Source organism: Protopterus annectens, chromosome 10.part0, assembly GCF_019279795.1.
Source record: "Protopterus annectens isolate FY-2018-M chromosome 10.part0, PAN1.0, whole genome shotgun sequence".
NCBI lineage: Eukaryota > Metazoa > Chordata > Ceratodontiformes > Protopteridae > Protopterus > Protopterus annectens.
In genome coordinates, this window is record NC_056744.1 from 754,463,328 (window position 1) to 754,481,024 (window position 17,697).

Here is a 17,697-nt window from a genome sequence, read left to right on the forward strand (position 1 = left end):
TAGGATTAAAAAAAAGTTCACTGTTCGGGATATGTTGTCAGTATGGTAGTTAGTAGGCACTGACTTCCCAAACAAAAGTGTTATGCATTTCTTGATATTTAGTGTTAGTCGATGGCTGTGCACATTTATCTGTATTATGCTTTGCATGAACTGTTCTCACTGAATATCTCTTAGATGCTCGTCTGTCTTTTTTATAGCTGACCCTGACCCAAGTTAAGTTTAAAAAACATTTAATGTGGCCAACAGCAAGAATTAATAAATAAATATGCATTGCGGTGTGATACTGAGTAGTAGTAGCAACCTTAGCTATGAACCACTGTTATAATAAATCTGTCCATTGCATGAAGTAGACAGAGGAATTTTGTAGAGATCTTCTTGACAGGTGGAACTGAAGTCTTGTTATTACTGTGGAGGCAAGAAAGCAGTGTGTTTGTGAGGGAGGCATTCAGATAGACTGTTTAAGCTGGGTAAAACAAAGCTGTCTTCCAAAAAGCAGGTTTCTTCCAGTTTACCACAACAAATGAAGAATCTGAAGTTTGAAATGCACTATTAATTGTAAGTGTGTGGGGGGTATTGTCTCAAACACCTACTTCATTTGTAGTAACCTTTGTGGTTACTTGGAGATAAGTTCAATAGCAGGCTATAGCAAGATTTAGTCATTGAATACAGTATCTAACTTGAGAGACAGTGTGTTTGGTAAAAATATTCAGTATATATGTTTTTATCATTACACAATAGAAACACTGTCACTCCGGTCTTGTTATATCACAGTATGTTACTGATGTGTGCTACACGTGGTGAGTGGGCACATCTTGACAAAAGAAAAGAAAATACATCTGATACGTATTTACATTGTAGTCTTAGTCAACATATATAACATTTGTTCAGATAGGAAACAAATCAGTTCCAGTTTAAACAGTGTAACAAACCAGAGATGCTGATTGCCTGCTGTTGTGCTGCAATAAATTTACTGAATTGTGAAGGATAAGGTTGTATTAACACATGCTAGAGGTTTTCATTTTCCTTTACTTTTACCAAATCTCAACTCAGTTTACTGACAGAACTTAAAATCCAGCCATAATTTGTATTGAAACTCATCCTCATATAAATGTTAAAAGAGAGAAAATTGCATTTGAGAAACTATTGTATAGTAGTAGATGTGGACAGCTGTCTAATTTTCTTTCTCTCTCCCCCTTTTGCCCCTTTAGCTCTTGTCGGCTTGTCATTCAGTGGTGCCATTGGCCTAACCCTTCTTTTGCTGGGATGTGCTTTAGAGCAGTATGGGTAAGACTGCATCATGAACTTGTGACCTTTATGCTTGTACATTGATTTCCTGTGTTCAGCTTTTAGCCTTCTTCATGTGTATGTTTCATGTTTTTTTTTTACTTGTACCTGAAATAATGATGGACTTTTCTTAAAGGAACATATTGTAGATTTGCCAAAAAATGGCATTGCTGTTTAGTCTTTGTTGACTTGTATAAATGTAAGATTTGAAACTAATTGGCAATTGATGCAAAACTGGTAGTAAAATATAAAACAGTAGTGAGTGCATGAAATTTTTAACATGTAAATGCAGCTGACAGAGTAAAATGTGTAAATGTGCTGGTAAAAGGACCCAAGAGTAAGGTACTAAAATCAAGAAGGAAATTATGCAGTCAAAAATGTCTCCTTATTGTAATTCCAAGATTTGTAAGTGCAAGACCCAGAATTATAAAATTATATAAAATAAATAAAAATAAAATAAGGCCGATAACACAGGAGGAGTGACTGTCAAACATTGTTGCTCTCCTTTAAAGTTGTTTTGTTGTTTTTTTTTTGCAGGGGCAACCCCCCCCCCACACACACAGACATACCTCTCAACTGAATTACTTGGTTTCTACCGACTTTTGGGGTCCAAATAATGGGGTGCCACAATTCCCGAGTGGCACCCCTTCATTTCCAATTTATTCGTACTTTGTTTTTTATTTTTTTTAATTTTCACACTTCACGAGCCAACGTCATCACGTGCGTGATGACATCAGCTCCACCAGCCTGTCGGAATGCTCGCACACATATGTAGCACATATTTCCGGCTCTGGTTCAAATGCTTTTGCGAGCAGCAAGTCACCAGAGCCGGAAAGGCTGGATTTATTTAGCTTGAATTAGAAAGGATTTCGCTGGCTGTGGATTTTATTTAGAAGATGCTCCGCTCACTGTGGATTTTATGAAGAGAAGACACTAGCTGGATTTATTTCGCTGGCTGGATGTGGAGTTTATTTAGAAGACGCTCGCTGTTTCTGGATGTATTCAGAGGTAAGGGGTGATTAAAATAAAATAAAAAAGGATGTTAACAATTTCTCTTCTCTGCATTAACCCAGACATCCTTGAGGTTGCTTAGTTTAAATAGCACACAAACACACTACTTGAGAGATGAGCATTCAACTTTGCTTACATATAAAGGTTAAGTTTTTTTCCACTTAACGGGCCATAACAGTGCAGAACACAACCGTGTAAGCAATGACAAAAACTGCAATGCATCATGTTATTTTTTCCTAGTCTGACCGTCACTTTTATCTAATCTGTAGATATTCAAAAAAGTAACAAAAATAAATCTTTTTTTTTTTCAAAAAGTATCTTTAACATTGTAATGCATTAAACAGTCATTGTCACCTCCATTAATGAGTGACAAATATCTTGATAACACCAAGGTTCTAATTTTTCAGTGATGTTCATATGTAGGAAGCTCACATTAAACAATTCTTGACAGTCTGTTCTAATTAAAAAGTGCTCAGAAGAACTTCAAAAGGGGTAATGTCCCCACAGAAAAGACCAAACTTTGAAATACTAAAACCAATTTCATATAAAAAGGAAGATGAGTGACTAATGAAATAACTTATTTTTATACTAATGCCTTTTTTGAAATGGCAGACCAATTTTCTGTTTTGAAAAACAAGATTTCTTCTGACTAGAAGAAGAAGACATCAAAGATAAAACAGGAAAGGTCATGCTTGTGATTTCATCCTACATAATCATGTCATAAGACATAGAGGAGCTCTCTGATTATGTAGCCCAGGCAGGTATGACCCTTACCCTGAGCAGTATCCTTCCTTCACCAAGAATGATGCCACAATATAGAGACAAGATGATCAGCTTTAACAATTGGCTTAATGTCTGGTGTCATTCAAAGGGGATCCAGTGTCTGTCTGCCTGGGATGACATGCTTGACAAGCCACGCTGCAAGGACGGCTTCACCCCTGATTTCGGATATTGGCTAAGGCTCTTGCCACCCCAATAGTGCCTTTTTTAGGCAAGGCTCAAATTCTAAACCTACCACCCTAGAAAACAAAAATGGGAAGAAACTGAGGGTAATGCTGCTCAATGCCAGAAGTCTAAATCTCAAAATGCACGCACTCGAGGCCCTTCTCAGTATGGAGAACATTGATGTCTGTGCTGTAACTGAAACCTGGTTCAAGGCTCCTGAGAGCACCCGGCACTATTAGGTTTTACCTCATATCATGCCCCAAAACCCAGACCACACCACAAAGGAGGGTGCATCCATATTCATAAAGGATACCCACACCTCCAGGTTGGTGGCAACGCTTCGAAACCATCCAGGTGCAACTAACCATAGGCAAAACTGCTCTACAAATTGTAGCATGCTACAGGCCACCCTCTCAAACTCAGGAACCCCACACAGCCTTCCTGAAGACACTGGAGGGTATAAATGTATCTCCAAACACCATCATATTGGGTGACTTCAACTACCGAATATAGACTGGGAACATTACTCAAGCCCTAACCTTCTAGCCCAACGGTTCCTGGAGTTCATAAATTCAAATGCCATGGAACAGCTAGTCACTGTTCCCACGAGAGGAGAAAATATACTAGATCTCATTGTCACAAACATGGGGACAAAATGCTCCACACCGAAGTATATCCCTCATTGGTGAGATCTGATCATAAACTAATCTCACTGGAAATCCACATCCCGCCCCCAAACAAAGACCATAGTGAAGAACTTCTCTAAAAGCAAACTTCACACTACTCAAGACTGGTGTGGTATCCTTCAAGGCCCCTGAGCCAGAGGAAACCACAACCCAAGGAAGCCCTTACAAATGCCTTCTATGAACACCTCCAGGACTGCATGGATCAGGCAATCCCAAATAAAACCAAGACTCTTTCCACAAAGGGCAAACGTCCAGTCTGGTGGACCCCAGCCATTAACAAACTTTACAATAAGAGGAGAAAGCTATTACATGATAGAACAAAATCCATAAGGAAGTCACCCTGATCATTATTAGTAAAAAAAAAACACGAGCACTCATAAAATCAACTAAGGCCAATTTTGAGAGAAAAATTGCCACGGATTCAAAGGACAATCATAAGGCCTTTTTCAGCTATGTTAGGAACCTGGGTGGAAACTCCCAGATATGCTCAGAATTAGTCCAAAATGATACAAAAATCACTGAACCCACAGACATTGCCAACATACTGGCAGACAGGTTCAGTGCAAACTTCACCCCTCTCCCCCTAAAGGAGAGATAACTATCCCAGCCGAGTGTAGCCTCCGGACATCTCAAATGCGCAGGTGAAAGCTGTTCTCTCTAAAGCTAAAAACACAGCATCAATGGGACCGGATGGTGTCCCCGGCTGTGTGCTACACGAGCTAAATGAGGAATTAAACCCGCACATAAGGTAGCTGTTTAGTCTCAGCCTTACCACAGGATACGTGCCCAAGGAGTGGCGTATGGCAACTATGGTCCCACTCCACAAAGGCGGACCCTGGTAATTACCGCCCCATAAGCTTAACAAGTCTAGTCTGCAAAGCTATGGAGAGGATCATAATGGAGCTCATAAACAAAGATATAGGGGACTTGCAGACATTGGACCCGACCCAGTTTGGCTTTGTCAAGGGAAGATCATGCCTTTTGAAACAGTCACCAAGGCCATTGATGAGGGAAAGGCAGTCCATACAGCCTACCTTGACCTTGCAAGACACAATACCCCACTCGGGTATTGTAGAAAAGTTAGCAGCTTAGATGCAAACCCATATGTCACAAGATGGGTTGCAAACTGGCTTAAGGACAGAACCCACAGGGTTAGAGTTGCTGGCTGTGTCAGCCTCCAAGCCGGTCACAAGTGGTGTCCCACAGGGCTCGGTCCTTGGCCCCTTATTGTTTGGCATCTACTTCTCAGAAGTACAGGCCAACATGGGAGGACTTTGGCTGACAAAGTTTGCAGACGACTGCAAACTGGGCCCATAGTGGAAAGTGCATCGGACACGGATATCCTTCAGAAGGGACTCACGGAACCAGATAGCTGGTGCCAGAGCCATGGCGTGAAGTTAAACGCAAAAAATGTATAGTCATACCCTTCGGGAAAAACAAGGTAACCCCAAGCTACCATATAGGTGGCAATCCACTAAGCACAGAAGAGGTTATCAGGGACCTGGGGACCCAGGTTGACGGTGGCCTTTTTTTGACACTCACATTGCTAAAGTGGTTAGAAAGACCTTCTACATTGCCCACCTGATCATGAAGGGATTCACATCCAGATCTAGTGAGGTCATTGTTCCCCTGTACTCTTCACTTATCAGACCAATGATCGAGTACAATGCCCCATTGGCCACCTATCTCACCCGACATCTGCAGGAATTGGAGAGACCCCAAAAGTTCCTCACCAAAAGGATAAAGGACTCCAAAATCTGTCATATGCTGCCAGATTGAAGAAACTCCAGCTCTATTCAGTCGCATACCGTCTGCTCAGAGGTGACATGTGCCTGACATACAAGGCCATGTCCAACCCGAATTAATGGACATGCTCCACCTCAAAAATCCAAATCCACCAAAACCACTAGAGCAAGCGACTTAAACCTTAGCACGGCTATAAATAGGGCGTGCTGGAGGGATAGATTTATCACTCAGAGACTCCCTATGCTGTGGAATAAAATCCCGGTCCATGTGAGGCAGAGCACCTCGCTGACTCTGTTCAAGAGAAATCTAGACCTGTGGATGGGAGATCGTAGGTTTACCCCGGGAATCATATCTGTGTCACTGCTGGACAGAGGCACAGCAAACTAATGGGCACAGTATTTTTTCATATATAGGTGGCGTAAGCCACAAAAATTTGGGCTAGGCTTATAAATGCCTTAGGGCAGATAGCCTAGTATAAACCTATGAACCTATAATTAATGCTTTCAGTTTCCCCGATGTCAAAACTGTGATATTTTCCCCTAAAATCTGATAATCTCCAGGAAAAACTATTCTCTTAAGTAGGAACAATCATTTGTTCACTACTTGTCACAGAAACAAAGACAGTTATATATATGTGATACATTATTGTACAACTTACTAAAGTGTTTCACATATAGTAACACACTTTTCTGTAATATTTTCATGTTAGGTCAGATGATGTTTTATCTGCTAAAACAACAAGACATTTGTCATTTTCCTCTTCTTTATTCAGGCTATTACAAAATGAATAATGTGTGTGTCTTTTTTTATGCTTAGAGGTTGAGAGCTGTGGTGAGAAATTAATTCACTAAATGATAGCCATTAAGTTTTCAGTATTCCTATTTTTCAGGAAGCTGCCGATTTGGCATAATGGTATGTTGCTCTGACTGTAGTGCATAGGGTCTCAAGACTTGCTAGTGAAATGTATGGTGGTAACACATTTTATTCTAGCAGCTTTACAAAATTATACAAGCAATGTTTAAAATGTGTCCCTGGTTTTTTGACCTTTTGCCCCCCCCAAAAAAAAAAAATAAAATTGAAAATAAATGCGAGAAGCTATGCAAGATGCCTAAGGCTTACACTACTGTCATTCTATTTATAGTGTGAATATGGAAGTAGACTTTTATGATGGAAATGTTCTGAATTGGGCAGTTTTGTCATTATTGGTTCATGCATTTTGTTTCATTGCCTACAGTATAGCCTACTGGAAAAATGTTGTATATAAGGAATATAATTTAATAAAGTCAGGAAGGTGTATCAAAGAAAAGAACACATGTATGTTTCTTGTGTTATTTGCAAGGGGCCAATGATTTGAAAACAGCCCAAAGGTAATCTTTTTATCCACCACTGGCCAGATGCATTTTCTTTGGATGCGGTGTAGGTTTCAATGCTGTTTCAATGAATGTGAGTTTCAAGGGCAGAGAAGTTTTAATGCCAAGTCTGTTTTCATTGTGAGACAGTATTGCTTTGTTTACCAGATGTCTGTTAGTGTTTGTGCATTGTTGTGCTGTAAAATGTAAAAATAAAATACAACTAATCATTGTGAAAGTAAAGCAGTATGTACACATTAGTGTTTATGGTAAATGGGGCGAAAGCCAGGTAATGGGACATTGGAATGGCTGCAGGGGGACTGGTGTCATATTTTGGTTGTCTGTTCTTCAGTTTGCGTTTGAAAATTGGTATCCCCCAATTCCATTGGAGTGGGTGAGGTTACGTAATTATGTATGCAAATTAGATGTTAATCAGTGTACAGATTTGTTCCTATTTTTCATGGGCCTTGTCCAGATTTTTGATGTTTCCAGGTTGAGAGGTATGCACACAGACACACCCTGTGATATGGCAGGCAATCACCCTGTTGCCTAAATTTATATATACCAAATTGGGGATTGGCATATCTCAGAGAAAAGGGAATTTTCTGAGAAATGTCAATCTCGGCCACACATTTAATAGGGTCTACTTTAGAACAGCAAACGATTAGATGATCGAACGCTGTTACATCAACCCCTAAACATCAAACCGGCAAAGCAGTGAATGACCGGAACAGTGATTTTTTTTTTCCCAGGGGAAAGAAATCGCTGGGCCATTGTCTGGGTTGTGCCATTTCCTCCACTGTAGTGCGATCTCGGAGCTGGTACAGTTAAGTAGGGAAGGTGTGGGGGGTGTGGTGGGCAAAGCCCCCCACTTTATTTAGTGTTTTTATTCTCTTTTGGGCCAGCGATTTTTTTTCCATGGGAAAAAAAACTTGCCGTTTTGGCAAGTTGACCTTTAGAGGTCGCTATAACAGCGTTTGATCATTCATTGTTATAATATAGACCCATTTAATATATATCTCTACATTTCTGGTCATTCAGTCTCGCTGTTCCAGGACTCATACTAACGAGTCTTGGAATATCAAGTTATTGTCGTCAGAAACATTATCAATGAATATGACTGCTTCTAGCTGAATTTAGGAAAAGTTGAAATAATGTGCAACTTGTTCATTTATTTATTCATTCATGGATTAAAAGTTCAGGGTTACGAAACAGCTTGAAGCATATTCTATCGCTCATTGAGTACAAGGCAGAGGGATTAATCCTGTATGGGGCATCAGTCATAGTACAACGCACATGCAGACACATTATTGCACAGCATGTGCATCTTCGGGCAATTAAGAGGATTGCCTGTTTATTTATGATGTATCTTTGATGTGGGGAGGAAACCAGATAACTTGGAAAAACTCACCCAGATACAACAAGAATTGCAGACTCTGTGCAGAAAGCATCCAAGCTGAAAATCAATGTTTTAAATGAAGTTTTGTCAGGCAGCAGTGCACATTATTGTGTTAATGTATTGTGCTTTACTCAGTTCACAGGAGAGGTCTTCACATTAATTAAAGCGGCCTTTCTTGACTCACTCCTTTTTTGCTTTTATAGTCTGTGGTTTATTTTTCTGTTCCTATGCTGTACTTAGAAGAGAATGAATCTTTCATAATATTGAAGAAAGGAAAGCTGAAGAAGATTGGTGCTTTTATGGGTTTGTGTCTCCTTTGGAAAAAGACATCTTTAGGTAAATTTCCAGTCGCTTGGCTAGCCCTGACACAGCATGCATTCTGCATCTCCTTTATGGTGCATGGCAGTAAAGTGTGACAGAGTAAGATGATGGCCATAGATAAAATGGATAATACTGTCATGAATAAGTGGAATTTCGGCATGTATTTCTGTGACCCAGTACAACTCAAGTGAGGGATACCTACAACTAAGACATTTAGCAGTGTTGTAGAAGTTATTAATATAGCCACTGTTTCTTGATGCGGTGGTGGTGCTGCGGTAGCATTGTCGCCTCACAGTGAGACATCCCGTTCGATTCTCAGCTAGAGCATCTTCTGTGTGGAGACCTGCGTGAATGGGCGTACCTTCGTTGAAGGTTGTGCGTCAGGGCCAGCAACTCAGCACGTAAAAATCTACTGTTAATCATTAGCGGACCGGAACTCCGCTGTGGCGACCCCTAACCGGGAAAAGCCGAAAGACACAACAACAGCTGTTAGTAAACCAAAGAAAATGGGTTGGACACACTTGATTTCATTTCTTTTCCCTCTCCCTTTTTTCCTTTCTCATAACTCAACCTGTTCATCTTTCACGGTTCTACTCTCCTCCTATAATTCTTCCTACCTCTCACCTCATGAAACTTTGAGTGCATAAACACCTGCACTCCAAATTATACTTATTTATTTTATTTATTTATTTGCATCTGTTTACTGGGAAGGTCCACTTGGCCAACAGGTACCAATTTTCAGTGGACACCCAAGGAGAAAAGCTCCACAGTCATTTATAAATACAAGCATTTGAATAACAAACATCAACAACAATGATTTTATACAATGCAGACATTTGAATAGCAGACATCAGCAACAATAGCATACTGCTTATGTATTCCAAAATACTTGTGTTTTAATTTCATTCAGTGCTTTGTTACAACACCTTGCTCAGATGTTATTATCCTGTCTTCTGTATTACTGTGTTTTAGTAGTTTTTGAAAATTATATTGTGCTTGTTAACTTTGTTGATATTAGCTTTGTAATAATTGTATATGGAGCATTTCTCCACGGGCCTCTATGGAAAATGGGCTCATTTTGGCCCAGTGGACTTTCCCGGTTAACAAACTGCAAATATATATCTGTTTAGAAGGTTTAAATAAAAGAGGAGGAAAAATAAAGTAAACCATTGAAAATATGCTGACACCGTCTCCAGGGGTACTCATAATTGGTTCTTTTTTGGTTACTTCCATTTTAAGAAATTGGTGAACTGCAGAAAACAAAATATCAGTCTTCTTGCTGAAAGAGCCAGTACACTGAGTAAAGAAGAAACCATATGTGAAAAACAAACTCATTTTGTCAGCATGGAACCCCCTATATATTCTGCCATCCTTGTACAAGTTGGAGCAGACCCAAAGTATGTCATCCAGGTACATGTTGCACAGAACTGGAAACAGTGTTGTTGGCTAAAATTCTCTCTCTCTCTTTCTATACACACACACACATATATATATATATATATATATATATATATATATATATATATATATATATATATATATATATATAGTTGAAAACTTTTATATATATATATATATATATATATATATATATATATATATATATATATATATATATATATATAAAATATATATGTATGTGTATGTATGCTTATGTTTTATGCAGGGAGGCAAGCCTCCCTATACCCTCCACATTCCCTGCAACTTTATATACCAATTGTGGGACTGCAGAGCAGTAGGGAAAGAAAAAAATTCCCATTTCTACAGATGCCAGCAGTTTCAGTATCCTCATTTCTCAATAAGGAATCAATGAATCTGTATTGAGTGTAGCAGTCCTTAATTCATGTTTGGCAGGTTGACTGGTTTTATTCCCTGCTTTTGCTCAGCAGAGCTATCACAGGTAACTCAAAGTGGGCAAGTGGACACCAATTGGCCAGTAGTTTATTGACCCAGGACGGCTGGGATTTGGCCAAGCACATATTGGCCAGTAAAGATGCAGTGACCCCTCCCACTGTTAGCTTGGCTCCCTGGTATAGGTTGGATTAAGCCGAGTCCTTTAGCCACTTATTACTGACAAATACCCATGCCTAGTTTTAGTAACATTAGCAAACATGACTGATTCTCCTAGAGCCAATTTTTACACAGTCGATTGGCTATCCCGTACACCGCATGCAGACTTCAAACATGTATTCTCCAATCTAGAGGATACTGTGCACCATAGTTGATGCCCAAAGCCATTGGTCTATACAACTCTTTCCATGATAGGCCCAGTCTAGATTCTGTGCTGCTGCCCACAGCTCAATTCTTGGGTGAGTTTGAGGTGGAAACACACAGCATGTTTTTGGAGAGGTGGAAGGAACCCCACAAAGATGCAAGGGAAAAACATGCAAGCTCCACACAGGCATTGGTTGGAGGTCAGGATTGATCCTTGTGTCATGGGAGATAAAGATCTTAACCATAATGCCAACTGTGTCTCCAGTTATGTTTAAATGGTGTCAAACAAAAGCTTACATAGTGTTGTGAAAGTTGTCACTGATTGCTGATGTTTGCCTGCTACCAGTTTGCAGATATGTATACTTATTTAATATTAGAATATGCAGATACTCATGAATGTCATATTTTTACACATATCACTGGCATTGCCCACCATCATACCAATTTAGAATAGCATTTCACATGCCTAGTTAACACAGAGCTGATGCAAGGCCCCTCAGACAAATGGGGGATACTTGCTACCAAAAAAATATGTTGTTTTCCAGACGTATGATAAAATATATGTCGTATGATAAATAATCATATTGATAACTTGAGCCAGAGAGTATTTGTGGTATTCCATGATATCATATAAAAGCATATACACTAATGGAAAGACTCAGCACTCATAGTCAGTATTCACCTAGCATTGCTTTGCAGATATTTACATTTATTTGTCCAATAAATATGCAAATATATGCATTTCATAATTATGCAAATGTCTCAAAAATGGAGTAACATCTACAAAACTGCCTTGCAGCAAGTTGGAAACGACATCTATATGAAAAAAAAATCACACAAATAGTTTGGATTTAGCTACTAAGGTTAGAGAGTGATTAATAGTTGATCTGAAGTAGGAGATTCAGTTGTCTGCAACCTGTGGGTTATGGATCCGATTAAAAGATGGTGACTTAATTTGTTTCTCAGATTTCGTTGTGTGCTAGTTTTACTGTTCCCTTTTAGAGTTTTACTGTTTTAATGATTTTGTGTGAAAGTTCCAACACTGGTTTGACCTTTTTACTTGATCAGTTAATTGTGTAGTTATTCCAGCTTTCGCCGTTACGAGGTTTGGTAGCTTATTGTGTGGGATTGGCTTGCTGGACTACTTTAGTTTGGTATTTACTTTGTTAGGATTGGGATGGCAGTAGATTTTCCCCCATATTTCTAGTGTTTCCTCAATGCCGCAGCTTTTGAGGGGCTGATGGCCACATTCCTCTGTGTTCCAAGTGTGGGGGGCTCCGGCCCTCACATCTGGATCTTCCATTTCTGCATTTGTCAACCTCAGGCTTCTGGTTGGAGGAGGTCCGCAGACCATTGCGGACCGGGCTGAATCCCTCGCCCGACCGTCCTTCTCCTTCGTTTGGCCCACCCTCTCACGGCATTATTCCCTCTCAGTACCCCTCCTCCCTCCTGGGCTCGGTCCCCTCGCGGTTGGAGGAGAGGAGGGCGCAGGCAGCGGCGGGGGAGAGACCAGTTTATTTGGGCGAGAACCTCGTTTCGCCCCTGCCAGCTGCCGGCTTCTCTCTCGGTAGCTCCCTGCTCCATTCCTTCTCGGTTCCTCTTCGCCCGGGTGTTTCACGGGACCTGAACAGACATCCCGGCCAGGAGACCTTATCTCGAGCAGGCTATCGCCTAGGCACTCCAGGCCTACCCTTCTTCCGGCCGAGATCCGGCCCTGGCTGCCGCTGCTGATCTGGATCGGATGAACGAGCAGTTCATCCAGGGGGTGGGCTTGTCCCTGGGAGTGTTTTGCCCCCTCTCCAACCTCTGCTCACCACCTTGCATCACTTCTCGACTTCCGATCGGCATCAAAGGCCGCCGGAAGCAGGGACGGCCAGCAGATGAGCCGGGTCTGGCGTGTACTTTGTTTTGATCCCCCTCCTGCCTCCCGGTGCATCCGGTTGATCCTCTGCTCTGATCCGAGCGAACGGATCCCGGAGTGCGGGGATCGGTCAGCGCTTCGTGTCGGTGCGCGGCCGGATGCTGAGTCCGAAAGTGCCCCGCTACTGCCCGGCCGATCCCGGATCGAGGGGTGGGGGATCGGATTGAGCGATCCCGGTCTGTCGGTCGGCTCCTATGTTTGGCATGTTGGTGGAGGAACAAGTTCTGAGGGACCTCGACCCGTCCCACTTGTCCTTCCCGGCCCCGGCCTCCCACACTGGGCTTAGCTTCCGGCAGGATGACTTTGGGACAGCCCGGCTTCTGTGCACCTCAATGGAAGGAGAACAAGTGCTGGCTTCGCTCAGTCCCCCTCATAGATGTCCCTGAGTGATGTCCTCTCAGCATACGTGGGGTCCCACACATTGACTCTCCCCTCCTCAATGCCCCCACGGACTTGGAGGAATTCCAGGCGAGGATGTCTACCTTCCCAGGATGTCTCCCCCGAGACCGTATATGGAAATGCTCCGTGATAGAAGTGGACCGGATACCATGGAGTAATTGAGAAGCATTCGATGATGGTGCATTTGAGTCGGGGGTGTTTACCTCTTTCCCCCCTCCCTTCAGTCAATGTGCTTGGATGTCATTACCAAGAGGGCGGGAACCACCGTGGACTCCATGGATCCACAATAGAGAGGCCCACCCAGCGACCTGGAGTAACCGACCAATGTGCCTCAGCAGCGTTGGCCTGTGTAGATGAGGAACGCTCTAGATGCCCAAGAGGGAACCCTGCTCAGAGAGTCCTCAGTCCAAGAATACGCTGAGTCTCCCCAGGAGTCCGCTTTGGGGGAGGATGTGGGGAACAGCTTAACTACGCAAGGGCGCTTGGAAGGACGTGCAGCAGAAGCCATTGCGGTAGAAAGCCGAGCGTCACAAGAATACGCGACGCTGTGCCTTCCACCTAGTCGATAGGCGTCCAGTGCTGGCTCCCACCCGCATGGTTCTGCACAGGTCAGTGTCATCACACTCTGGCTCTACTCTCCACGCCACGGAACATAGGCCCCAGCCCTGCAGGCAGGCTCTTGTTTTTCTGAGGCCTTGGGCAGGTCCTGCTCTTTCCCCAGCATTTCAGAATATATCTTTGGGCGTCTTTGATGGTTCTGTTTCTGGCAGAGTAAAAGGGCAGTCCTGCGCTGTCTGCCAGAGGGCTCGAAGGGTCTGCACCCCCATGCCGGCCGAATCCGTGCCTCGGTACCCCAGGAAAGTGTGGTCTAGGAACCAGAAGGGTGGTCGGAAGATGTGAGACCAGATCCCGCAGCAGTCCCCAGGGACCTTGACAACCTGTCCTTCCGAGGCAGAGGAGGAGGACTTCAAGCAGCAGAGGGCAGAGGGGCTCTCCAGAAACGCAGGGCCACCACGACCTTTCTGAATGGCCCGTCCTGGGCGGAGGCCTGCTTCGTCACTCACTGCTCGGCTTGGGGCTCCCAGGGGATCCACGCTGGAGGCGGAAGGGCATGGGAGTCTGGAACATCAAACCATCAGGGTCAAGAATCATGATCAGAGGATATCCAGATCCCCTTTCTGAACTTTCCAAAGTTGACTCAATCTCCAGACAGTCCAGAATGGGCAGGAGTCCGCTTCCATCTCCTATGGCCATCTGCCATCCTGAGTCCCCATCCAGAGATCTCTCTTGAATCTGGCTTTCCCCCAAGTTCATCTCCAGGTTCTTTTTTAGATCCAAAGAAGACTTCTGAACCCTTTCTGGCCCTCCCCAGATCAACTCTCCAGATCCTCTAGGTCCCCAAAATCTCCCCTCCGCTCAGGAAATCACTATTCTCCTTCCTGGGAAGCAGTCTTTGGTCTCCTCCATAGACCTCAGGACAGTCACTCACACCCCATTCTGACTTCCAGGCCTCCAGCTTCAGGCCAGCGCGGCCCACCCCTACCTACCAGTTTTGCAGTTCCCTTTGGTCCTCAGCGACTATTGAGCATTGTGCAGGAAGTATCCACAATGTACCAGCGCCCACCTCCTTTCCTCCCATCTTGCTCTCCCTTTTTAGTTGCTAACATACTTACTAACCTATCAAGCCATCTACTGGACACACAGACTCCTTTCTCCATTCTGCTCTATTGCGGGAAATACAAAAACAAGTTCCTCCAAGGCCACAGCTCTTCACTTTTAGCTCCAGGGTCAGACCATTCTCCACAAGGAGGGCCTTCAGCCGGGTCATCAGTGACAATCCTCAAAATCCCAGGCTCCAGGTATGGCACATTCTCACTCTCTGCTCTGTTCCTCCTGGAGGGCTCTAGGGAGGCTCTTATGGGTCCATGGCGCCTGCTCCTCCACTTCCAGCGAGCATTCTGTGGTCTCTCTTCTGCCCATCCGGTCATGCCTGTCCAGTGGTCTGCTCCCGCTTCTCCCCGCCCAGGCCCCCATTGGGCTTCAGCAAGGCATGCAAGCGCTCTCCTCTGGTGGCTCATGGACACCAGCAAGGCTTGTAACCACCATTTGTCCTAGGCTCTCCTTCACAGTGAGAGACCACGCTGCCCGGCTGAGCTCTAGGCATTTTTATGGGCCGGACTGGCCTTCTTAGCATGGACATCTAGAGAGACTCCATTGCCCTGCAACATCGGACTAGACATGAGAGGTCTCCTTAGAACAATTCGCAGAGGAACAAGATCTTTCTTCCCTTGGGAACACTATGGTTTAAAGACACAACAACAACACACAGCTTTCATATCACACACAAGGGGGAAGGTCGTCTCAACTTTGTTAATAGCAGCCATGAGGGTTTTTGAAATAGGCACTCCCACTGAACCGCTTCTAATACATCTAGCACTTTCCGGTTTCTCCGCAACATCCAATTTTTTCATCAGAAGCACTATTCTGACTCCACGAACTCTCACTGCTCTTTTCCCTCCCCTCAATATATCTGCGACGTGGGGAACTCCTTCATCGCTTCTTTGCCTCCTTCTCAAACACCGGCATGTTGTTTGCCTCCTTACCTCTCCTCCTGGGTATTCTTTCTTCTCCTGGCCTGCATGTTGGGGTCTTCTGTATGCTTTATCCACCTGCTCCCTTGCGCTCCATGTTCTTCAGAGTTTCCCTTAGATCCTTGCAGATCTGTAGATCACTCTTGGATCTTCTATCCCATTCATCCCTGATACCCTCTCTCACTTCATCCATCCTGATTCTAGATCCCCTGGACCCTGATATCCTGGCCATCCTGCATCCCTCCGGTCTCCAGGACTCAAGCTTTGTGGTATTCGCTCAGCATTCAGGCAATAGGAAGGACTCCCTGCATTTCACACCTGTTAAAGTGCGGCAAGTGGCAAGGCCCTTTATCATTTGCTCTCAGGTCTGGAGCCTAGTCCCTTCAGTCTTTGTAGAATTCTGCTGCAAGTTAATGACTCCTTCACCTGTCTCCCCTAGCCCTTGAGCAGTGCCAGCCTCACCAATGATCTAACCCTCATATCCACCCACAATGCACATCTTATGCAATTATTGTAGTATTTATGTATTAAGGCTTTCTCTTATGTCAGTCAAACTCATTCCCCCTGTAAAACAAGTAGTTTCTTTTTCAGGCCCCCCTTAACCGCCTCCTCCTCCTGGGACTACCCACCTTTGGGCCTTCTCTGCTTCCTTTCTCAACCTTGTCAGAGCTGACAGCAGCCTTCTTGTGTTACAAGATTCGGCAGCATTTTTCAGTTAATCGCCCCAAGAGTTTCAGAGCATCAACTCCGTATTTCTAATTTCACTTGTCATCCCCTTCCATCCGACCTACCCAAGTCTACCTCAGGACTTTCTTCCTACTTTTCCCCTCCTAAAGTCCTAAATGTTCAAACATTTATAGATGAAAACACTGGTGAATATAAAACAAACTCATGAAGAACAAAGGTGATAGAGGTTTTCACTCATAAACAGTTTTATTCCAACTCTGATTTTATCTAAGTTATTTTATTTTTCATGCATTTAATTTCAAATTTTTTATTTCCTTTGCTTTATTTTAATAATCCTCTCTGGTTTTTCTAAGTTTCACTGTGGCGCTGGAGGCTTCAGCATCTTATTGGCTTATCAAGCGGTCGGAAGGTCTCATCGAGGGTGTTCATGGTATCTACCTCGCTCTAGCCTTACCTCGCAGAGATCTAGGCATTGATTCCTCTAGATGATTTTCATCATCTCCACGGGAAGTTGGATCTTGCATTATCTCCCACTATAAGTTGGATATCATTAGGGGTAAAGACATCATTGCTCCATGATGGCTGCTCCGAATATCCTTCAGGGATACTGTCCTTCAGGTCTGTAGACTTGTTGCAGACAAGGTTGCAGACAATGACCTTAGATTGATTTAGAAGCATCACACTCCATTCCATGTTGGTAGAGAGTAGGTGTATTCATTCTCTATCTATCCCTCCGCTTCCTATCGTTTTATTTCAGTTTTATTTATATTATTTGTTAGGTGTTGTGGTGTGTTTGCTGTTGGCAAACTCTGAGGTCATGAGGGAGGGTAGAGCAGGCATTATGGGTGAGGGGAGGAGTTGAGAGCTTGATCCATAGGAAAAAACCATACGTTTCGGATCCGATATCGGATCCATAACCCACAGGTTGCAGACAAATGAATACACCTACTCAGATGGAACGTTATGGTGAGTACATAACTTCTAATTTCCGTAATATAATAATAATAATAATTAATTTTATGAATTATTTAACTCACTGTTATGTCTGGCTAACATATTAGTTTGGGTCTAATTCAAATCATCGACTTACCACATCATCGAATCCCACTTCATTGAGACAGCATCACCAAAACTGCACAATATC

The 17,697-nt window shown here is 43.3% G+C and overlaps 1 protein-coding gene across 1 annotated transcript in view; it reads left to right on the forward strand.

Moving 5' to 3' along the window:
- Positions 1-17,697, forward strand: part of LEPROT — a 268,235-nt gene that overhangs the window by 103,175 nt on the left and 147,363 nt on the right. Inside the window, exon 2 of the mRNA XM_044085568.1 lies at positions 1,209-1,284. Coding sequence (XP_043941503.1) covers positions 1,209-1,284 — 76 coding nt within the window. The remainder of the gene's footprint in view (positions 1-1,208; positions 1,285-17,697) is intronic.